Consider the following 25,025-nt stretch of genomic DNA (forward strand, 5'->3'; position numbering starts at 1 on the left):
TCTTGGGGTCTTTACAAGGCCCCGGTGGTAAAGGTGGTTCTGTTAAATTGCGGACCACCTGAAAGAGTCTCCTGCTACTATTTTCTGCAGATGCAATAGAGGCGGTGAAGAAAGTCTTCTTCACCATCACTATCGCCACTTGGTAGGCTCGACGTTGAGCTCTAACCTGTGTCCGGTCAGATTCGGAGTTTTCTGCCACCGACGCTCTAGCCGTCTCAACGATTGTTTCATCACCCTTAGCTCCGAAAAAAACCATGGGGCTGCCCGGGCTCCATGCAATTGGAGAGGGCGCTTCAGAGCCAGGTACAGTCAATAGCCCTGGTTAACTCCGCATTCCAGCGGGCCACCAGGGAATCAGCTGAAAGGCCATCAACATGGGATAAAGCATCCCCTGCCACTCTCTGGAAACCATTTGGATCCATTAAGTGGCGGGGGCGGACCATCCGAATTGGTCCCACCTCCCTGCAGAGGGGAAGGGTCGCGGAGAAGTCCAGTTGCACCAGGAAGTGATCTGACCATGGCACATCTTTTGTTTCACTTTTACTTAGTGTTAGATCACCCACGTCACTAGAGGTGAACACCAGGTCTAAGGCATGTCCATGACTATGAGTTGGGCCAAACTTACAACAACAACACGATTTGTGCTCGTGATGCTGTCAGAGCAGTGGCATGCTGGCCTACCAATTCTGGGATGTTGCAGAATACACCCGCCATAAAACTGTGTGGAGAGGCCACTCAACTACAGTCAAACTTCGGTTCCCAAAAGCCTCTGTTTTGGAACGTTTCGGCTCCCAAATGCTGAAAACCCGGAAGTGTTCCGGTTTTCAAACTTTTTGGGAAACCTAACGTCCGACGTGGCTTCCGCTTGAGTACAGGAAGCTCATGCAGCCAATCGGAAGCCACGCTTCAGTTGTTGAACATTTTGGAAGCCGAACGGGCTTCCAGAACGGATTACATTCAACAACTAGGTTTGAATGTACCTCTTTCTTCACCTCTTCCACTGGCCATGCCTGGAAGCAAGACTTTGGGGAGATGGGAAAGGAAGCATAGGTCAGCATTCATCAACCTGTTGTCCTCCAACTTTTTTTGGGTCTATTAAAGTTGTAGTCCAATAATTCTGGATCGTGCTCTAGGTTCAAGAAGGCTGGTGCACAATTGTTTTATAGATTATGCAGCAGGCAACATTGATGTGGAGATGTTGCCTGTGGTACATTTTTTTGAATTATAAATTACACACTTCAAAGGAGCAACATGGCCATGTTACTTTGGGGCACTTATTTGCCTATCAAAAGGCTTTAAAACTGATTAACCAATCCATCCTCTGCTACACTATGAATGAAAACCAGTAGACTCTGGACTGAGGACATTGCAACATTTACTGCTTAACACCTCAGGCACCGGAAATGCATTTCTTCACACCAACACTATTTAGCACATTATATATTTTTAATGAGCCAGTTGTATGTTACTAGCAAAAGCTACTAAGGGGACTAATTTTTGCCTTCCAGTTTAAAGAAGATGTACTCAGAGCTGCCTTTTCCAGAAGAGCCAATATGGACTTCCACAGAGGGACATGAGCTCTCTGAAGGCTGGATTATTCAAAGCACTTAAAACTAGTCACCTAATTAAGAACCAAAACAAAGGCAGCGTATCTTGGGGGGGAGGGACTTTATTTTTTCCTTGCTTTGTGTGCGAATGGTAACCTCAGTACAATCCAAGAGACAGAAGCAGCAGCAAAAATATAACACAGATCAAGCAAGAGCTCTGTTTCCCAAGTTCTTTGAGAAGCCCATATTAATACACAATATTGAAAGGTACCTCTCAGTGCAGAAGCAAAACACAAAAAGACAAGTTCCCAAGGCCTCACTCTCATCCCTACTTCTGGTTGTGCAGATACTACATGGAAACTGGCAAGGCAAAGCAATCCTGCACGACGGCTTTAATGTGTGGGAGAAAAAGCCAGACTGGTGGCACCAGCCAGCTGCAGGCCCAGCCACAGTTCTCCTATTCCTCTTGGATAGAGACACAATGGAGAGAATCTGGCAGGGGACTTCTAGGTGATCAAAAGGTTTGTAACATTCATGCCCATAACAAAATGTGCAAGGGGCATGTTATGAACTTGCAGCAAGAGTTGTTGCAAAATACAGCAACCCTGAAAAGTTCTCTTCCTTTGCCCCTGGATAACATCTGCTCAACACAATCTACGCACAATGATGCTGTAAGATTGCCCACCCATTTTCCCACTTCATCTGTTGTTGCTTTGGGAAGGCACAGCTCAGTGGTACAGCATCATGCACTTTAGTGTTACCAAATGTCACCAGGAGGTGCAAAGCTGCTGTTTCCAGCAGCAGCTATGAGCCACACACCATTATCTCCTGGCCTGGATTAACTATAAAATCTCTCCATCTGATTGGCTCAAAAAAAATTAATGACCAAGCAGCCTATTTAACGGTAAACTGAAGATATATATATATATATATATATATATATATATATATATATATATATGTATGTATGTATGTATCATTGAGCACAATACAAGCCATTACATACATACAGTAGTAACTGTAAATTATACATTTGGTATCCCATCTAGACAGGAAAGCATTAAACATTCCCTTCACCATCTGTAGCCGACAAAATCAAGTTGCGTAACTAATCTTCATTGAGGAATGCTAGAGCAAGTAATGTGCAGAGAAGACTAAAAAGGAGTAGTCATTTTTACTTTTAACACTTTCCCTTCAGTCCCAGAAGGATAGAGATACCTTGCATTTTATATATAACAGCTCAAACCCATGTTTCCACAGTTACAAGTCTTTATTTATGCTTCTGAAGGACAGATTCCAGGAGTACCTCTGTATAGCAAGCTTTCTTGTTCTTTGCTTTAGAAAAATATATTGTGCTATTTTAAGGCTGTGCCACCTCCTGCATTCCTAATGGATAACAAACCAAGCCTCCTTCAAAGTTGTAGTGATAAAATCAGACTTTTGCATATCTGCACACCTAAATACATCAAGTGTTTCTGAAAAAGTAGGAGGACTCAAAATGGAAGGTTGCCAATTGCGTGCAATATGAGCTAAAAAAAAGGAATTTGACTTTACAAAAATGTGTCTGACATGTAATAAATAAAAATAAGCACTTGGAAAAAGTCCACCAGAAGCAGGGACAAGAAGAATCGCATCCATTTGGGCTGAATTTATTTAACAGAGAGGCTCTCCGTCGAACAGTTTGCTTTCCTCAAGAGAAAGGCAAACAAAATGGAAATGAATTGCAGACAGCTAACACGTTTTAGTAACAGCTTCCATCAGGGGCAACTGAAACCAACAAGCTATGGAGATGCTTTATTCCATCGCCCTTACTCTGCGGCAGATCTCTGCTGTGAACTCTGAACACTTTGAGTTACCTCCCAAATCTTTGGTCAAGACCTGAAAAGAAAGATGGAAAAAGATGGTGAAGAAGAATGGACACTTTAAACGCTTCAGTTTAATGAAATGTAATTAGCTAACTACAGCCACATAGTCTTTTCCAGGATCAGGACACATAGTGTGGCGTTGTCCTTCTGTGCCCAAAGTCAGAAGACTTGTGCTAGTTCTTGATTAAGGGAAGGTTTTCCAAACCATCATCTCAAAGGCTGGACATTTTGCAAAGTGATGCCCAACTCAACTGGATGGACATCAAGTGTTTTGTGCTCAGCAGGGCCAAGTGCCAGTTGCTCCATCTGACTGTGTCCTCTCCATAATTATTGTGACAAGTCTGGGTTGAGCCAAGAAAGGCAATGGAGTGAACCTGGGATCTTCTGCTTGTATAGCAGGCGCTATAGTATCCCCCCGTGTGCCACCTGTATGAATTTTGAGTGCCAATGGCACTCTGAACGTCTAATCAAAATCTTATTCAGCACCTATATGCTCACTTAACACATAGCGCTGGGATGATAAGAAAGCTCTCCGTTTTCACCGCTGCTCAATTCAATCATAAGAAACCAATCTAGTTCACACAGAAGAGAATCTACCTACCCTGCAGGTAGAGATAAGCACTCCTTTCTCCTCTTTGCAGAGCACACATGCTTGTTGCTGGATACAAACAGCTAAATATTGTCTCCCAACTAAATGCCAACCTCCAGTTAACAGATAATGCTAGCAGCACTGTTTATAAGCTAGAAACTAAAGCAAATACTGAGACACAAATTGGAGCTGGTGGCGCTATAGACCTAGTAGAGTTTTCGTGTATGTGCTGCAAAAGAGAGCATTTATAGACCTGGTAGAAGAGAGTGGAAGACTTGTTCAGTGTCAGTGGAACTGGACAACAGAAAATTCTTCCAACCTGGCATAGCGTGTGCTCTAGTCCTATCTGAATCACATTCTGTTTTTTTTTATAATAATTTTTATTGCATTTTTTCCAGATTACAGATAGAAAGGAAAGAACATAGACAGTAAAAAGAAAGAAAAAAACAGAGAATCTCAACCATTTCATCAACTTATTTCAGAATTCTATCGGATTTCTATCCAGAAACTGGATTGCAAGATCGCCAGTGATAGGTGAACCCTGACAAGGCATACCTTTCCATCTTTGATGGTATCAAAACAGGCATCTTCTATTTTCGTGGCGTATTCTTGCATTCCCATGTGTCGCAGCATCATCACTGCACTCAGTAGAAGTGCTGTTGGGTTTGCCAAGTCCTTTCCAGCAATATCTGGAGCTGTTCCATGAACCTATGAAAATAAAGAATGCTGACCTGATTCTTTGGCTAAAACTAAAGCATTGATTCAGTGGATTATCTTGCACCAGCAGTGGAAAGTTGGTGCTTTTTACAAAGCCTGTCTATTATCACATGTCTGCTGCCGCCAAGGTAAGTGGTGATGCTGGTAGTGGCAGATGCAGCTGGCCTCTGTGCTACACCAGCTCTGTGCGGCCAAGATCCTAAGCAATTTCCCAAGAGTGAAGGCTAGTCAACATAAAAACAAAACAAAACACTACATCCTTGTTTGGAAGAACAACAAACTCAGCTGTATATTGAATAATATTTCCGTATGAGAAGTGAATTTGAATTCCTAATTCTTCCAAGGCGGCTTAAATGCTGCCTTGGAAGACCCTCTTTTCAAAATCTTGCTACGTTCAGTAATTCTTATTTGACAAAAATTGTATACCATTTGATTGTAAAAAATAAAAAAATAAAAAACCTCTTAGTGTTTTACACAAATATAGACTAAAACATTAAATTGGTTTAAAAAAAGCATTTAGAAATATTCCAACAAACAATTGCTAGAAAGAAACAAAATAGTTGCAACTTCTACATATCTGGGTAGGCTTGTCTAAACAAAAATGTTTTCATCTGGCATTAAAAAGAGTACAGTGAAGGCGCCTGCTTGATGTCAACAGGCGGGGAGTTCCAAAGCGTACGGGTTGCCAGACTTGCAGATCTATTTCTCACAAGTGAGGAACAAGCATGATGCCGCACCTGTAATAGACTGAGGCAGCTGAGTGGGCATAGATGGGATAAGGCCATCCTGCAAACAAACATATCCTGCCCTGTTATACAGTGATACCTCCGTGAACATCTGCCTTGTCGAACATCCATTCCGTCGAACATCCGTGGCAAACCTGAAAGTACTGGAACAGGTTACTTCCGGGTTTGCCAATCGCGCATGCACAGAAGCACTAAATCGTGCTTTGTGTGTGCTTTGCCCTATGTCCTTTCTGGCTAGCGGCCAGGGCTCCAGAACGGATCCCGGACACAAAACAAGGTACAACTGTATAGCATTAGTAACCCTTTGAACCTGGCTTGGCAGCAAATGGGCAGCTAGTGCAGATCTCTGAGCAGAGGTGTCACCTGCTGACAGGTTCTCCCTTCAGCGAGCAACCATGCTGCAGTGTTCTGCACTAACTGCAGCTTCTGGATTGAGTGCAAGGGAAGCCCCCCTCAGAGCGCACTGCAGAAATCCAGTCCTGAAGTCAAGCTTCTTTGTTACATGCACTTGAACAGACCTGTTATGAACTTATTAAAACCCCGCAGAGAGGCATTTGCTTTTCCAGAAAGCAATTATGTCAAAAATCAGAGTTCAAGTTCCAGAATTTTATTTCAGAATAGGAATCTTACTGATTCAAAGATTGCGACTCCATTGGCACCAATGTTTCCACTTGGTGTTACTCCAAGACCTCCAATCAATCCTGCACACAAATCACTGGAAGGAAAATGCAAACACACAATAAATATTTGAGTTGGTATATTTAGGCTCTTTAAATTATTATATACTTGCAGTGAGAAGTTCGGGGGAAAAGGGAGCTAAAAAGCAGAGCTAGTGGAAAACAGATGATGATCTTCACAAGGACCTAAAACACAAAAGGAGTGTTTGGTAGCAGAGTGCAGTCACGCACAGCCTGTTTACTGGGTGCAAATAGGAGCAGGCCAGTGCAAAGCATGGCTTGAGGAATGGAGGAGGCCAGACAAACTTAGAAAGCTGCAGCACAGGAAGACCCAGAGAAGCTGTGAGCAAGTGATGCACTCTGATGGACTTTTTAGGTATCCCAAAACCGTTCCTCCAATCAGAAGTACAGGGTGGCCAACAACACAGACTAAATGAATAGAACATACAATTAAAAAACAACAACACAAAATCAGTGGTGACAAATAACTATAATCACCTCTGAAAAATCAATTCCAATCGTGGTCCAAAAACCTGGACAAATGAGATGTCTTTAGTCTTCATTTAATACGTTTCTATTGTGGGGGTGAACTGGATGTCAGCTGGAAAAGTTTTATAAGCAGGGCATCACGACAGAGAATGCCACCTCATGACATTGTCCTGACAACTCCAAGAGATGGGATGAGTAAGGCATCTCCTGCAGATTGTAACGCAGGCATCAGTTGGCACTGGGGAAAACACACCCAAGTTACTGGGTCCCAAGTGGTTTAGGGCTTTACATGTAAAACAGCAAGACCCTCAACTGGGCTCACAGCTGACCAGCAGCCAGTGCAGTGCTTTAAGAACTGGAGGGATGTGGTCCTTCCCTGCTGGCCAGCAGCATTCTGCACCAGCTGCAGCTTCCAGAACATCTTGAAGCTTAGCCCTGAGCACAACACATTTCAGAAATCTACCCAGGATATAACTAGTGTGTGTCTGAGAGGCCAGGCTATTCTGATCCAGGAAGAGCTGTAGCTGGCAAACCAGGTGGCGCAAGGCACAAGTGCCCCTTGGGCATCTCCCATGATGGCACTTTCTGAGTTAACATGCTTCAAGTTCCATTTTATGCAGCAGGCCAAAATCGGCTTCTGCAAGAAATAAGGCCTAGTTTTATGGCTGCTTTTCAGAGATTTGTTCATTATTTGCACACCACTTTGAGAGCTTGTGTTGAAGAGCAGTTTATAATCATCTTATAAATAAATACGTACATAAAATCCTTCACACTAGCTCAAGTCTCCTTACCTAAGGATGTCACCATACAAGTTTGGCATTACAAGGACATCAAACTGAGATGGATCCTGCACCATCTAAGGGACAAGAAATAAGCTGCTGTTTTTAGGAGGAAAATAGCAACTATGAAGCACCTTAATCATGAGTTTGCTATATACTCACATTCAGACACACAGTGTCGAGATACATTTCATTAAACTTAATGTCTTTACAGTTTTCTGCTGCTTCCCTGCATTTTTTCAGGAACAACCCGTCAGACATTCGCCTGTGCATCAAGGGAAAAAAAGCAGCATTATAGGGTCCTAGATGTGCGTACCAGATTAATGTTGCATTCAGACATGGGGGAGGGGACAGTAGTAGAGAGAGAAAGCACCTGTCGACGGCAACTATAGTGTAACATGCCGGGCATTTAGTTTGAGTTCAGAAGCAAATATCCATGTTTCAAAGGTAATATTCCTTTCTAATCTTAAGCAATTCACAAATTTTAAGAGAATGAGAAAGATGGAGATATAACAAGTTATTTTTATGCTTTCTGCCCTAAAAGTAGAAATTGTATTTCTCAGGGAAAATTTATAACCTGCCTTTCCTCCTAGATGCTTAAGGGAGCAAACTTGTGTTTTGTTCTCCCAATAAACCTGTGGAGCAGGTGAGGCTGATACTGGCACAAGGTCTCCCAGTAGCTTCATGGATGAACGGGGATCAGAACACTCTCAATCACTAAATTACACAGAGACCTTACAAGCTATTGTTATATTTGATACTGTTCTCTTGAATGATCACAGAGATCTATACACATAATGATGCACACACACACCCCTCTGGAAGCCAGCGAGGTCAAAACATTTCTCTTCTTTTTGGCTGTGCTCAGTATATATTATAGTAGACAAGTCCACTGAAGAGAACAAAAGGTCAAAACATACCTGACCAGCCAAGAGAGATTTTTCACTCACCGCTGTAGCTGATCCACTAGGGTGGCTGGCAAGGGCCCTCCGGATATACAAGGGAAGGTCTCTTTCATGCCACCCAGGGACAATGCTGTGGTACTATTTGAGTCAGATTGTTCAGTGACCGTAACATGATGTAAAACTCTTCAGAGCAAGGATGGTTAACCTGTGGCCCTCCAGATAATGCTGGACTTCAACTCCCATCAGTCCTAGCCAGCAAGGCCAATGGCGAAGAAAACGGTAGTCCAAGATCACCAAGAGAGACACAGGTGAGCCATTGCTGCTTTGGCCATGGTATCAAGTGGCCTTCAAAACTGTGTTTAAGATGCATAAATACAAACTGTCTATATCCTCACCCACCATAAAATTTTCAAAGCAAGGTATTTAACCATAGACTATTAAAAAAAGAAGTCTGTGGTAAAACTGAAAAGTTGCTCTGCCTTCCTTGTTCAGGAGCATCATGATTCCAAGTTATGGAGACAAGGGAAGTGGGCACACTCAGCTATAAATAATACAGCAACACTGTATTATACCAAGCGTTTGGCAAAAAATTCTTTTTTCCCCCTAGGTGCAGATTTGAATACAAATTCGATTACAGTATTCATGCAGCAGCATCAGGTTTAGGTTATTCTCAGTTACAGTTTTAGACAAATGTTGCAAAATTTAATTGTGCTATCCTGGATTACTGAAACATCCTTATTAATACAAAATTAGCTTTTTTCTATGCAAAACCTTTTTTTAGTTAAGGCTTACTTTCATAATTACCTCTAGTATGCACCATCTGCCAAAAACAGGAAAAAGAGGTGAATTATTTTCATCTAATAAAACATACTGGGCTATGGGGGAAAAGGTTTTCTAACCGAATGGAATTTAGGAGGGAAGGTTTCTAAACAAGAGTGCTATTCTTACATTCTAATATAGAGCAGACTAAACTGGGGAGAGAAACAGGAGCCCTTCTGATGGCCCCAGTGGAAGATGAGAACCTGGCTGTTATTTATTTAGAGCATTTTTATCCCTCTCTTCAGCCAAAAAAGGCTCTTCAATGCGATCAGAAATTAAGAACGTAAGAAGTGCCTGAGAGCTCAGGGCAAAGGGGGCTCTGTTTTCACAGGGGCCAGCCAGATGCCCCCATGGGAAACCAGCAAGTGGGATCAGGGGCACACGAGCCCCTTCCCCTCCAGGGGTTTCCAGCAACCACTATTCAACCGCATTAATGTCTCAGATAATGGTGGGAGAGCATAGCCATTGTGGCTAATAGCCAGTCCCAGCCTTTGCCTCCACGAATTTGTCTAATCCTCTTTTAAAGCCACCAGACTCCGCCCAACACCATTCCCACACATGCACACAACTCCGTGCTCAGCTTCTGGATGTGGGGAGGCTGGACGCAGCAGGTTACCTTCCCACTCTCCTCCATGGATTTGACGGAGAGAGTGGCTAATAATTTCATAAACACGTGAAGAACTATTTTCTAGTGAGTTAACATATAAACTTTTTTTTTAAAAGCAGAGCAAGGGAATGGAGTTTAAACTTTGACAAAGGCCTGACTGCCAAAAGAAGGCTCCATCAAATGTATGGCATCCTCTTCCGGCAGCAACAGGAGGCAGCAAACCGACACACGCTTGTCCCTTTAAAAAAGCAGCATGACTTTTGCACATTAGAACTGGGTTACCATCAGGGTCACGTACATAATGTTTGCTTTGTGCACAGCTGTAACTTTGCTTCTTTGATTATTTCTGGCATACTCAAAGGCAAAATCAGCAATGCGTTTGCTGGCATCTTCTGTGATGAGCTTGATACTCTGTACAACACCATCAACAATCTGAAAGACACAAAACGGTTGCACGGGTAGTCAAAAGCAGACTCCTAAGAAAGTAATTCTGTATAGGTCCGGCAGGGCTGGTGAATCATCCAGCCCGCAGAATACTGCATTAGAAAATTCTACAGCAGTTAAGGAAGCTAATTTGTTCAAGTGCTTTCTAGCTTCTGGCCGCATTCTGCACTCATACCACGTGCTCGATTCCGCTGTATTCCCCTTCTGTGTTCTCTCGTATTGTGACTATGTCGACATCTGTGTAAGGGGTTTTGTAGCCTTCAATCGATACACAAGGGCGGACGTTTGCATAAAGGTCAAATGTTTTACGAAGCAGCAGGTTCATTGACGGGTGGCCAGCAGCTATGGGTGTTTTCAAAGGGCCTGAAACAGACAAAAGGAATGGACGAGGTACAATTGTCAAACCATGGCCTGCTCCTTAGCAACAGCATTCCTCCCTGCCACTCCAGAGTTAAACCCTCTGGTTTGAGATGGGAGGAGGGGAAGTTCTCCCTTATAATGAATGCCTGTCCTTGTTGCCAGGCTCTTGCTACAACTTGCCATGGCATACTGCTCAGCACTAAGCAGAATTTTACACAATGGGTGTCACGGATGATTGGTGGGTGCTAGAAGAGATAAGAGCCCGGGACTCCAGCCAGCTTTACAGGATTTATTAGGTCCATTTTACTATTTGCACCACAGAGCTCTCAGAGCACGTCCGGCTCTTTCAGTATCAGTTGCCGAGACTGACCCCTCCTTTTGTTTTCTCCAGCATAACCATTTCAGGAGCCCTCCCCTCTTCCTTTCTCTTTTACGTAAAGAGCTAAACCCCGGAAATTGCTCCCCCCTCCCTGATTCATTGCTTCCTGACAACCCTTTGTCATCCTCCCCCTATGATGAGGTGCAGCTGCTTACGATCGGAGGCTTATCTCTGTATTTCCCCAGCATTTCCCCCTTCTCAGCCCCCAGTTCCCTGACAATGGGGATATATTCTGCAGGAAAGTTCCTCATCCTCAGCTGCAGTATTTCAAAAGGCAAGAATGATTTCAAACTTTTGGAATCTGCTGAAGGAAAACATGTAAGAGAAGCGGCTGTGTTGGGATCAGGCAGGACAGCCTTCCCTGACACAGCACCCTCCAGGCGCTTCAGACTACAACTCCCATCAGCCCCCGTCAGCACAGCCAGAGATGACAGAAGTGTTAGTCCAAAACATTTGGAGGTCACTAGATTATAAATTATTGCCATTTTTATTCTGGCAAAAAAAAAAAAAAGGCTCCCAGACCAGCTTACAAATATCACTGACAATACAGTCCCTGTCCTCGGGCCCACAATCCAAGAGATACAACTCAAAAGGAAAAGGGACTGGGAGGGAGAAGGGGGGAAAGCAGGCCCTAATTCTTAGTAATGGAGACTTTGCAGCAGGAACAGAAAATTTTGGAGAGGAGTCAGAAATAGTTGGTTCTTCAGGAGAGGCAACCGAAAGGTCCTGCAGTCCCAGATCTTCCTCTCCTTCTAGAAACTGCACAGGAACCTGTTTCAAAGAAGGCCACACTTTGTCTATTGTCTAGCATTGTATACAATAGCAAATAGCAGATCTGCAGGATTTCAGGATGAGCTCTTCTCTGTCACCTGCTGTGTTTCTTTTAAATAGAGCTGCAAAGAATTACTTTGGACCTTCAGCACGCACAGGATGCACTCCACCACTGAGCTATGTTACCTTTACAGTTAGCATAACAAAGCAAATTCAGCATCAGAATTGAGAAAATATTTGGAGGCAATTTTGGGGAGAAGTATGCATGAAAATATAAGCAAGCAGAAGTAGGTAGAATATTTATTTAGGACTCCCCTCTTTTTCTGGGTTAAAAAAAAAAGAATATTCAAACAAGATGGAATGGGGCTGGGGCGGGCAGAGGCTGGGGTTAGGTGTTGCTAGACTCGCTGGCCTTTGGGCCATACTTGCTGGACCTGATGGAAGTGGTTCCTCAGCCGTTATGTGAAGGGCTACAGGTTCCCTTCCCCAGTGAAGGGCTCCTCCATCATCACTCTGGACTAGAGATAGGAAGGTCTGGAAAAAAAACCAGAAAAATTTGGGGGGAAACCAGGTTCCCCCCCCGGTTTTTCCCAAAGCCATTTTTTTCCGGAGAATTTGAAAAAAATAGTTTGAGATAGTTTGAATATTCCATACACTATCCCCCCCCCCATTTTTCCTGGAAAAAATGGCTTTGGAAAAAACCTGAAAAAACTGCCCCATTTTCCCCCCAGGCCTTCCAGCACCCCCACTTTGGAGCTCCTTGCCGACTGACACCAGGCAGGTTCTCTCACTGTACTCATTCCGGCAACTGCTCAAAACATTTTCATTAGGGCAGCCCATCTGAACACGTGGAAGCTGCATGCGATTTACTTCCTTTTAACCATTGCTGATCTTCTGAATACTCTTAAATACCTGCTTTTAACTGTGTTTTACCAATCATTTTAATCTTCTGTTGTACATTTTTGTAAACTGTTTAGAAAGCTCTCTTACCATCATGCGGTTTATAATATATAATAACAAATTCAATTCAAAAACACACACACACTCCTTTTCCTTTCAAACAGAGTTTGAGCCTTAGTGCAACATACTATTCAGTAACTGAATGTTGGTTACTTCTGGGCCTGGCATGCAAAAAATCTTCCTTATGCTTTGCCCCAGGTGGAAAGGCCTGGGAGGAAAATCGGATTTTTGGGGGGGGCAGCCCCCCTTTTTTGAAGTCCATGAGAAAAATGACAAAGAAGGAATGATGGCAGTAGTTCAGAAAATGAGATAGAATAAAGTGACTGTATATGTTGTGTCTCCCCCCTTCTTTTTAAAGCAGTACTCAAAGAGTAGACCTCCTATGGAGTTTAAATATTGAGGTGGACCTTAACTTTATTTGCTGTTGGTGCTAAGAGGCAAATCTGATTGTTTTTTATGTTTATGGTTTCTTGCCTTTTTTGTTGCTTTTGAGGGAAAGGGGGTGGCTACCTGTTTTATTGCAAGCAAATACTTTTATCTACAATGTGTTTCATGCAATTTGTAACACTGAACTTCTTTTCAATTTTTCCAAAATTTCAATTATTTCTGGGGAAAAACAGGGGGGAAACGTTTTTTCCTTATGGCTTCAAAATTTCCAGAAACTTCACATCTCTACTCTGGACCTTCACACCCATCAAAAATTAGGCTCAGGGAATGTTTCTCATGACACTTCCTATACATACTGGGGGGAAGAAGGGGAGCTTGACATGAACAGAACAAATTGTATGTTAGATTTGTGGATCTTGTTTGCTCCAGGAGATCAATTTGTTCTGTTCATGTCAAGCTGAGTCATTAAGCACCAGTAGAAGGAAACACTTTTGAGGTTGTTCTTTTCATAGTGAAGGGATCGTATTATTCTGGTGTCTTACAAGAAGACTTACATGGAGTTCAAATGCAATGTTTGAAGAATATATACAAGTTGTCCTTGAGAGGCTGCAATCCTACTCGCACAACCTGGGGGTAAGCCCCACTGAATAGTCAGACTTACTTCTGAGTAAACACACAACTAGGGTGCTCTGTGCACTTTACAGAGCTGGAGAACATGACATGCTGCAACAACACCATTTCTCCAATAATGATGCTTCTGTCCTTAGACACAAACTATTAACGGCTTTGTGGGCTTATAGAATAAGGAAGTTCAGAACATTACTAAGAAATTTATTTGTATAGAGCAAAACTCTGTACAAAATTAAACACAGGTTTGTTCAGTAAAGATGCACCTTTTTTTCTTTCTTTCTCTCTCCCCCCCCCCCCCCCGTCAACAGGAACCTCCAACATACCTTTCAGTCCTATTTTGTTCTTGTCCATGGATTCTTTGGCATCTTGAGGTATTGTCCATTTGCCTCCTGGCCCTTGTATTGCTGTCACGTTTCTCTCTTCAAACTGAACAGGTGCCTAAAAACAATTGTTTCACATTATCTTCTGATCTGTTTTGGGGGGAAATGATCAATTGCCCAAGGGACTTTGTCAAAACACACCCTGAAAAAGAGACACACCCTGCAAAAGAGAAAACACAGCCAGTGTTTTCAGGTTGGATAATGGGAAATATTTACACAGGAATACAAGCTAGCAGGAAGGATGAAAGTATTATTATGAGCTGCTGTTTCTGGATATTGTGGGCTCATGGGAGTATAAGTGGGTGATAAGAGGAAACACCATCAAGCAAGTTAAGTGGTTTAAATATCTAGGCGTTTATTTTCATTTTAAGGCTGGCTGGGTAGCTCAGAGAATCCGCCATTAATGCTGCTAAAAGCAGTGTGTCAGTGATCACTCGTTTCTATTATTCCAAAGGGAACCAGTATGTTCCAGCAGTCCTGAGGGTGTTCAATGCTAGATTAAGCACACAACTACCATATGGGATAAATGCCTTCAATCAGGCTACTGAAAGACTTCAGTTTTCCTTTGAAAAAAAATTGGTGTACCAAATCGTGTCCCCTACGCTGCCCTATGCCTAGAAACAAACCAATGCCTTTTAGTAACAAAAGCCTGGCTGCTAACATTCAAGTTCTGGTTGCAGCTGCATTTTAGAAATGAACCTAACAGTCTGGTTACAGACATGTGAGCTGAATAAGCAACCGTCATGATGGTTGAGAGGAATTGAGAAGAAAATTAAGCAGACCAGAATCCTACTAGACACCCTGTACACCTTACTGGAAAATTCTGCATTTCAGACAATTAAACACAGATTGTTAGACAACACATTTCAAGAACTTAGTAGCCAAATCAGGAATAGTGTCTGTGTAAGTCTGGGGATGACGCGAGGCAGACAGCCAATGGTGACTTACCTTTTCCACTTGACCAACCCAAATCAACGCAGGGCAGGGTGGATAAAAATCAATGGTGTTATTATTATTTTTTAAAAAATTTAAATTGGATTTTAAAAATTTAAATTGGATTTTTAAAATAAAATGTTTTTGGAGGGAACATCTTTCTAAATATAAGGTAAAGGTAAAGGTACCGCTGCCCGTACGGGCCAGTCTTGACAGACTCTAGGGTTGTGCGCTCATCTCACTCTAGAGGCCGGGAGCCAGTGCTGTCCGCAGACACTTCTGGGTCACGTGGCCAGCGTGACGAAGCTGCTCCGGCGAACCGGCACCAGAGCAGCACACGGAAACGCCATTTACCTTCCCACTATAAAGCGGTCCCTATTTATCTACTTGCACTTAAGGGTGCTTTCAAACTGCTAGGTGGGCAGGAGCTGGGACCGAACGACGGGAGCTCACCCCACCGCAGGGATTTGAACCGCCGACCATGCGATCGGCAAGTCCTAGGCACTGAGGTTTTACCCACAGCGCCACCCGCGTCCCTCTTTCTAAATATAGTTTTCTATTTAAGTTACATTATAGTAATTTTTGATATAACTGTAAAAACTACTCTGAAAATTTATTATTCCAAAAATGAAACCTTCATCTGGTTGTAAATATTAAGATTATACCAGCAAGAATGAGTCTTTCTGTAAAAAAAAAAAATTAAATCAAGTCTTACTGACTAGTGATTTAAATCAAGTCTTACTGACTAGTGATTTAAATCAAATTCACCCTTACGCAGGGTGTACATCCTAGTCAGACTGAACGTGCTACCTTTGGCAATACTACAGAGGAGACTCTAGAAAATGCCATTTGCAGAATGCCATTTGCCCCTGTGGACAAAGGCAAATAGAAACCATCACATATGTTCTTTTGTCCTGTCCCTGGCATCAGACAATTCAATCTAAGTTTATTATTCAGTTGGTTGCTAGTAGGGAGTGGCATTCAGACAAATGTTAGGTACAGTGGTGCCTCGCAAGACGAAATTAATTCGTTCCACGAGTTTTTCGTCTAGTGAATTTTTCGTCTTGCGAACCACGGTGTCGGAAAAGTTTTGGAAAAACTTCAAAAATCACCAAAAACCTCAAAAAAGGCTACCACACCGTGTTCTATGAGTTGCTCCTCGAAGTCAAGTCGCAACTGTATTAACGGTGTTAAGAAAAAGGAAACAAACTTGCAAAAAATGCAAGACATTTTCGTCTTGCGAAGCAAGCCCATAGGGAAATATGTCTTGCGAAGCAGCTCAAAAACCGCAAAACCCTTTCGTCTAGCGAGTTTTTCGTCTTGCGGGGCACCACTCTAGCTTCCTTATGCTTACTCAGGTTGGGGATAAGATGCAGATAGCAGCCAGGTTTCTGAAACATGCTATGCGGATTTGTGAATGTTATACAACATTATCATAAGTGTTAGTTGCAGGTTTTGATGAGCAATTTTATTGTACTGAACCCTACAGGAATCTTGTATATATGTCAATTAATGTTTGAGAATTTGAACATGAGTGGGTTCATGTCAGCAAAGTTGAAAATTTTCTGGTGGATTTTTTACCCATTTTTAGAAATTCATTGTTTTTTAGAAAATTGGTAACATAATAAAATGAAACAATGCAAGTTGAATTAGGGAACAGGAATGGACAAAATGTTGGCCTTCATTCTGTCTTCATTGCCTTCATTCCCTACCCCTTTAAGTCTAAGTGACTGGATTCTAATTTACAAAGTATTTTCACCAGATACACTTTAGTGATTCCCGATCCCATGCCCCACCTACTTCCACTACTATTGGCTACAGGGTGGAGTGGGGACTTCTTAGGTCTTTACTAAAACTAAGTGGTCTTTACTAAAGGCAAGTCAAATAAGCAAATCAAATCAGGTCTCCAACATCTTAGGGTAGGGATAGGAAACTTTTGACTCTCCCTGTGTTGCTGGATCCCTACTCACGTCAGCATGGCCATTGGTTAGGAATGACTGATGGGAGTTGTAGTCAGGCGGTCCATGGAGGAACAAAAGAAATGTTTCCCAAAACACACTGGAACTAAAGAACATCTCTGGTTCTGAGAGGGCTTGGAACCAATCCAAGACTTCTGATATAGCAGTAGACTAATCTAAATTTAAGTGTTTCAGTTGCTGGAGTCTCTCTCAGCTTTCTTAGATGATAGTCACCTGGGGAATATCCTTTTTTGCAAGCAGCTTATGTGACTTGGCTTGGAGCTCTCATTTGATTACAAGGATAGCCTATCACATCAAAGTCTCCTGCTGTTATGCACAGAGCCACCACAGCCAAGGCATTTGTTGCTCTGAAAGCTACTGCTCTATCCTAAAAAGAAAAACAACGGTTCCCAAACAAGCAGATCGCTTCTCAAACAAGAGACCCTTGCTCTTTTGAACCTCTCCTTCAACTGAACTTTCATTAACTTATACCAAAAGTGAACAAATCCCAATGGTGTCCAACTGAACCAAAGACATGCAGTCAAAGAGTAACTTACTTTAGCAGCTGCGAAAATCTCCACAACAGCAGCAGATATTTCTGGTCCAATGCCATCTCCTGGGATCAAAGTTACTGTCTGAACCTAGATGTAAAAAAAAAAAAGGGCACCACATACCATGATTAAACACAGATTGACAGAAATCTGTATGCCACTTGGGGCTTGCATGGTTTTAAGTTTCCTCTTCTTTTTATTGTAACAGAAATAGAAAGAGCAAGAGCAAGGGCAACCCTCTCAAGCAGCAACTGGCAGAGAAGCAGCAACAGTGCATACTAAGCTTTCAGAACAGCATCACTACGCAGCAAGGCACACGACTGAAAATAAAGTGGAATATGATACTCAGATGAAAGTGACAGTTCTGCTTGCCTGAGATTTATTCGTTTAACACTAATCCTTTTACAGTTACACAAGTTACAATCCTCCAGATTTCCTCATTCTCCACTGACACTTGGTTATTACAGCATTTACCACTGTCAGCTAATAATTTTTTGAAGTTCTCTTTGCCTATGAAACACTAAATGCTACTATGAGGGTTCCCTTACTCCCCATCAAGATGTACATGTGAGATATTTTAACATGGGTACCATATTTTTCGCTCTATAGGACGCACCGGATGATAAGACGCATCTAGTTTGGGGGGGAGGAAACAGGAAGAAAAAAATTCTGAACCCCAGAAGCCAAAACAGCAAGAGGGATCTGGCTTCTGGGATAGCCTCTTGCTGTGCTGGCTTCAGGGACAGCCTGTGAAGTCTCTGCAGGGCAGCGGGGTGAAGGCACCCCGCTGCCCTGTGGAGGCTTTGCGCAGCTAACCCCAAGCTAGAACAGCGAGACGGAGCGCTGCGCAGTGCTCCGTCTCGCTGTTCTGGCTTTGGGCTTAGCCGCGCAGCCTGCATTCGCTCCGTAAGACGCACACACATTTTCCCTTACTTTTTAGAAGGGAAAAAGTGTGTCCTATAGAGCGAAAAATACAGTACCTAAAGTGTGAATGTGACAAACACTTGGGAGGGAACCAAGGAGGATCACCAGGCACTGTCGTTATATTGCTTTAGGTTCCTTTCTACAGGCCTCTGGCTTTTAACTATCTATGGTCTTCTTGCAGAGGTGGGATGTTTGATTTTTTTTTTTTTTAAAAGTCTATTAGACTTCTTAAATTGCTGGTTTTAAATGTATGTATGTGTTTGCTTTTTGCTTTAAATATTGTAAGTTGCTTTGAGCTGCCATCTCAAAAAACTGGATAATAAATGAGTTAAGATAGACTACAGTTCCTTGATGAACTGCATGTCTCCAATTTATTCAGTTTTCAAGATCCTACTCCTGCTGATTTTTATTATTATTTCATATTCATCAAGTATATACTTCAAGCATATGTTTGCAGCAAGGTTAAAAACAAAATAAACACGCTCAAAATAAAGTCATGGACAAGCTTGAAGAAATATGGAAGATTTGCAAAAGGCAACTCACACTATGCTAATAGAAGCATATGTGACAACTGTAATTAAGCACTATAAACCAATGAAACAGTTCTGAATATCATCACTGTTGAGGAATCATTCTAAAATAATTAAGGATTTAAGCTGCAGAGAAATCTACTCTAGATAGCAAAAATAAATAGGTCTACTGCCTGCAGGGGAAAATATTCAAAACAATAGTGCCAAAGATAAGAAGGTTCTCAACTGTCTGTCCTCCACCACTTTGAAATTTTCCAACCGAGAAGCATTAAATACAAACTATTATTTTCTTTGTAGACTCATGATAAAAACCAAGGCTTGGGTTGGGATTTGGTTTTTTGCCACTATTCAACAGGGTTTTCTCCAAATGTGTGACCACACAGAGATCTATTTAGTCAAGTTAGACTGAAATGTGGTACTGCATTGAAGTGTATTGGAACAGAATTAGGCTACACTGGCAGAGAAATTCCACAAGCTTGGTTTTATCTTGGTTTGGTATTTAGCACTTTTATTGAGAAGCTTCTCAAAAAGAAAAGAAAAAGTTATACTATTATACTCACAGAACTACCAAAACTTCTGGTCACCTGTTTTTGGCCTTTGAAAGCCCCTAGTAGACGAAAGACCTGTAGAAATGTAACAAAAGCAGAAATGCTAATATGTTACACAATCTGGGCAATTAAAAAATAATAATTCAGTATGGCTGTATTCTAAGTCAGCAGTGAAAAGACTTTTACAGTGGCACCTCGGTTTATGAACTTAATCCGTTCCGGAAGTCCGTTCTTAAACAAAAACAGTTCTTAAACCTAGGCACTTTTCCCTAATGAAGCGTCCTGCCACCGTTGCCCTTCCATCGATGGGATTCGGTTCCTAGACCAAGGTAAAGTTCTCAAAACAAGACACTATTTCCGGTTTTACAGAGTTTGAAAATCAAATAGTTCTTAAAGCGGATTGCTCTAAAACCGAGGTACCGCTGTACTCCATAAAATGGTTTGCGTGTATGATTGCAATGCACCTATTATAAGATGGCCTATGAGAAAAGAAAGAACTTTTTATCTTACAAGAGTTCCTAACTGTGATTTCCCCCCTGATCTCATAGGTGTCAAAGAAGATGAGAAATTGACTGGAGCAAACTGCAGGAGGATTGCTGTCTATGAAGTTTTCCACTCCTGAAGCCCAATGTCTCCTTCCTTTCAAGAGTCAAGTGGGTACTCATCTACATATACACCTCTCTTTTCTCAACACAACCATAACTGCAAATACAATTCCATAAGTACTCTTGAAATTGTGATGAGGAAAGCTTATTGCACCCCCAACAATCACATCAAATACTGAGTCTGTTGCAGTGATGTGCTACAGAGAGCTGCAATATGAAGTAGCATGAAAATCTGCAAAACATATTTAACTAGACACTATGGAAGGACATGAATTGCACCATATGCAGCAACAGACCTACAATGTCACCTCTTACATATCTGATAGAATACCATCACTACATATTCTGAGATTAAAAGATGCTGCAGTATGACCAGCCAAATTCACCAGCTCCAAAAAAGACATCAGAGTAGAATATCAATTTTTACCAAGTAGAATATCAATTTTTACCAAGCCCATTCTTTTTGTATCACTTCAGCAAGCCAGAAAATTGTCAAGATTACTTGAGGACAAGAGGCCATGTCACATTTAATCTTGACAAGCACAAGTAGCAACATGCTCCACTGACCCTGCATAATCCAAGCGCTCAACCATTCTCCCTAATGGACAAGAGCAGTGCAGGAAAAACCTCTTCACCCATTTGAGGAAAGGACAGCCAACATAATGTTCCATAGTAGTCTGGAATATGACACGTTTGTTGCCACACCTGGCTGGGTGCATACACAGATCACAGTAACTATCACATTTGCTCAAACCTGATTCGGAAACATTCAATTCCCACAGCCCAAACTGCCCTCTCTCCTGTTTTCCTCCCCATCTGACAGGAACCAGTATGACCTATAGACTACAACTGGCAGGCTAGATTTTGGCAGCAAGCAGAGTGTTTTCCCTCGTGGAGCAAAGTGTTCTCACCCCTTCTTCAGATTTAGGATTCACACTGCTGCAACCACAGGAGAGCTCTGTATGGGAATAAGCCTCAAAGTTCAAGTCACACACTCAGCTGCAAAGCTTATTAACAAACTCTGACCATCTCTCATGGGCATTTTTGCACCAGCACTTTGGACTTTTCTTCTCTTTGCATGATAGTGAGCATCATACAGAGAAAACAGGAGTGATGAAGCATCTGGAACTGTCACATCGCTCTTTAGTAACACAGCTCCTTTGACATATTCAGCAAAAGCAATCTTCTGCTGATAAAGGATGCAAAGCCATGACGATAAACAGAATATCCCCTTCACAAAAGTGCTTCTGAGCTTGACAGGGAACACTCCACAAAGTAACCAAACACTTTTAAGTGCATTGCCAGTCTACCCAACTCACTCTTTCACAGAGTTGCTGCAATTATTTTAAAATTTGAATATTATTGCTAACACACTTCAAGCCCTTGGGAAAGAGTAACAAAGGCATTTTAATTAGAAGAAAGCAAGCCAACTAAGTGTGTGAGGAAATCCAATGGAATAATACCTCCAATAAAGGATAGGATGAATACGGGTTGAAGCTTAGATTTGAGGGAAAAAAATACTATCAGTCACTTTAAAAACCAAAATATACCAAGAAAGATGACTGCCACCCCTCCCCTTTCCAGTCATTTATCCACATGTGAATGAGAGGTGAGAGAAATTTACTCAGAAGTTTTATCCGTGACTCTCTTCCCACACTAACAAAATACAGTGGTGCCTCGCAAGACGAACGCCTCGCAAAACGAAAAACTCACAAGACGAAAGAGTTTTCCGTTTTTGAGTCGTTCCGCAAGACGAATTTCCCTATGGGCTTCCTTCGCAAGAAGAAAGCCCATAGGGAAATCTCCGGGGACCTCTTTTAAAATGCTGGCGGTCGGGAGCAAAGACTTTCGCCCACCGCTGGCCTTCAGAAGAGGTCCTGGACCTCTTCTGAAGGCCGGCAGGGGGCAAAGGTCTTTGCTCCCCCCCCCGCCTGCCTTCCCGGGACAGCGGAGACTTCTCCGCTGTCCCGGCCTTCGCTGCCGCCCGCAAGCACTTTAAAATTGCCCTGGGACAGCAGTGGCTTTTAAAATGCTGGCGATCGGCAGCAAAGTGCTCCTGTCCCCGGAGCTTGCGGGGCGGGAGGTGGGGAGAAGGGCTTTTCTTCCCACCGCCAGCCTTCAGAACAGCCTTCTGAAGGCTGGCGGTGGGAAGAAAAGCCCTTGTCCCCCACCCCCAGCCTTCAGAAGAGGTCGGGGGACAGACTGTCCCCGGACCTGGTCTGAAGGCGGTTTCCATAGGAACGCATTGATTGATTTTCAATGCATTCCTATTGGAAACCGTGCTTCGCAAGACGAAAAACTCGCAAGAAGAAAAAACTTGCGGAACGAATTAATTTCGTCTTGCGAGGCACATTGCAATACAGTAACACCACTGAGCTGCCTTCCAACCCTGCTTCTGAGCATCCCAGAGGTACCTGGTTGGGCACTGTGTGAAACAGAAACTAGCCCAGAATCCTGTTTACATATTTATCACATTTATATTTATCACCTTTCCTTCCAAGGAGCTCAAGGTGCAGTACATGGTTCTCCCTTCCAAATTTTATCTTCACAACCCTGTGAGGGAGGCTGGGCCAAGAGACAAGGGGCAGGCCCAAGGTCACCCAGTGAGTTTCATGGCTAAGGATTTGAACTCTGGTCCCTCCAGGGTCAGAGCCCAGCCCTTCACCACTGGGCCAGCTCACAGATGCCCCCCGTGGCCTCGCTTCCTCCTTCGTCCCCTTCCTCGGTTACTTGCCCTTTCCTTCCTTCGCTTTCCTGTCGTGATTCAACTGCCATGAACAAAATGAAATAACAAGAACCAAGGACTAATTAACAGCAATAAACAAACGTCCTTTGTGGGCACTTCGGGGGGGTCAAGCAAAGACCAGCGCCGGCGCCCCGGGGCGGGCAGCCTCCTCCGCCCGCGCCCTCCCGGCCAGCAGGCCCAGCGGGCGGAGCGGGGCCACCAGGGGCTCCTTCCAGGGGAGCGCGGAGAGGCCGCCCCCCGGGGAAGGTCACGCAAGGTCACGCGAGAGGGAGGGGCGGCCTGAGGGGAGAGAGAAGCCTCGGCCTCGCGCCAGCCCCTCTCGCCTCACCTTCGGCGCCCACCAGGCCATGGCGGAGGCGGAGGCGGCGGCGGATCCTTCTCCTCTTCCGGCTCCTTCCCTTCGAGGCGCCTCTTTCGCTCCGCGACGACAGAAGAAGCCGCGGCCTCCTCCACGGCCTCTACCCGCTCAACCTCGCGCTCGCCGGCGCGGCCAATCGGAGCCGCCGCCTGCCCCGGATGTGGCAGCTGGTTGGCCGGGAGCCGCCGGGCAAGGCGGGGCTTCTGGCGGGCACGCCTCCGCGCTTCCTCACTGGCGGCGTGGGGCGGGGCGGGGCCACCGGGCGACGGACTCCGCCCACTGGCCTCGGCCCGCTAGGGGGCGCGGCGGGCGAGGTGCGGGTCGCTCCGCCCGCGAGCGCCAGGAGATCCCTGCGGGAGGAGCCTTGGTTTATTTCTAGACCGTACTCTTGGTAGAAAGCGCAGCGGAGGAGGCAGCCGCCTCTGGTTTCTCTCGCTGAGGAGGGAATGTCTTCTAATCTCAGCATGCTTGTAGAGTGCACGTGAGAATCATCTAAAAAACAAAAGGCCTCCGAAATATTGTTTTCTTTTTTTAAAAATGATATTTATTAGTGTTTCACAAACAATAAAAACCAATTCCAACATTTAAACTACAAAAGCAAAACAAAATAAAAAATACACAGTAAAAAAACAGTTGATAGAAAAAAGAAAAGAAAAATAAAGAATAAAGTGTAAAGACGAAGAGTAAAGACAAAGAAAAATACCACAGTTTAGGGCTAAAAACAAAAAAGATTAATAGTTGTTGTGACGTGGGGTTTGTGATTTCAGCTCTCTTGATATAACATGCTGGAGACAGTTCTCTAGTAACACTTCTTTATTAAAGCAACAAGACTAAGGTCTGGGGAGAGGAAAGCTACATTTATAGGGACAGGGAACTAGCAAGAAAGGATACATTTTGGAAGGAACAATATCAGGCAATCACAGTCCTGCCTTTTGGAGGGAACCAATAAGACAGAGGATCCAAATACAGCAGCTTAAATGAACCAATAGTAGCTGTACCCTCTGGAACCAAAAGGCAGTTACTTTACCCTAATGCAAATACAGACAATCATAATACAGATATAAAATCCTTTGACTCAATACACAACAATTTTCAAATCTTATATTTTCTTCACTAGTTTCTTGACCTCCTCACACCTCCCATTTTGTATTCCAATTCAAATATTAAATTCAGCAAATCCTTACCCTCTAACATTGTCCTTACTCCATATATTAACCTATTATTATAAATATCCATTTCCAATTATCAATCCCTATTTACATTTTCTTAAGCATCTCTTTACCAATACCACTTATTTTCAATCAAACGTCATTTCAACATTCCTTAATTTTACAGTGCTTCTGCGGGTAATCTTTGAATTTCTTCCAGTCTTCCTCCACCGACTCTTCTCCCTGGTCACGGATTCTGCCGGTCATCTCTACCAATTCCATGTAGTCCATGACCTTCATCTGCCATTCTTCCAGTGTGGGTAGCTCCTGTGTCTTCCAATATTTCACGATGAGTATTCTTGCTGCTGCTGTTGCATACATAAAGAAAGTTCTATCCTTCTTTACCACCAATTGGCCGACAATGCCCAGGAGAAAGGCCTCTGGTTTATTCAAGAAGGTATGTTTAAATACCTTTTTCAATTCATTATATATCAATTCCCAGAAAGCCTTAATCCTTGGGCACGTCCAGCAAAGGTGAAAAAATGTACCTTCAGTTTCTTTGCATTTCCAGCATTTATTATCGGGCAAATGATATATTTTTGCAAGCTTGACTGGGGTCATGTACCACCTGTACATCATTTTCATAATATTCTCTCTTAGGGCATTACATGCC

At 43.2% G+C, this 25,025-nt stretch overlaps 1 protein-coding gene across 2 annotated transcripts; it reads right to left on the reverse strand.

Moving 5' to 3' along the window:
- Positions 1-1,653: 1,653 nt before the first annotated feature.
- On the reverse strand, positions 1,654-23,343 carry IDH3A (isocitrate dehydrogenase (NAD(+)) 3 catalytic subunit alpha). 2 transcript variants are annotated; one of them, XM_081170122.1, is made up of 11 exons: positions 23,175-23,343; positions 19,532-19,570; positions 17,500-17,583; positions 13,995-14,109; positions 10,360-10,547; positions 10,039-10,172; positions 7,572-7,674; positions 7,422-7,486; positions 6,095-6,179; positions 4,557-4,709; positions 1,654-3,425 (listed from the first exon to the last, which is right to left on the reverse strand). In XM_081170122.1, exons 1-11 carry the CDS (start codon positions 23,193-23,195, stop codon positions 3,342-3,344), a joined length of 1,071 nt encoding a protein of 356 aa, XP_081026248.1. In that variant the 5' UTR covers positions 23,196-23,343; the 3' UTR covers positions 1,654-3,341. The 2 variants fall into 2 exon arrangements, with proteins under 2 accessions (XP_081026248.1, XP_081026247.1); XM_081170121.1 differs by having other exon boundaries at positions 19,508-19,570; positions 23,175-23,342.
- Between the last annotated feature and the right edge of the window lie 1,682 nt (positions 23,344-25,025).

The sequence above is a fragment of the Podarcis bocagei genome, assembly GCF_964188305.1.
Source record: "Podarcis bocagei genome assembly, chromosome: 14".
Lineage (NCBI taxonomy): Eukaryota > Metazoa > Chordata > Lepidosauria > Squamata > Lacertidae > Podarcis > Podarcis bocagei.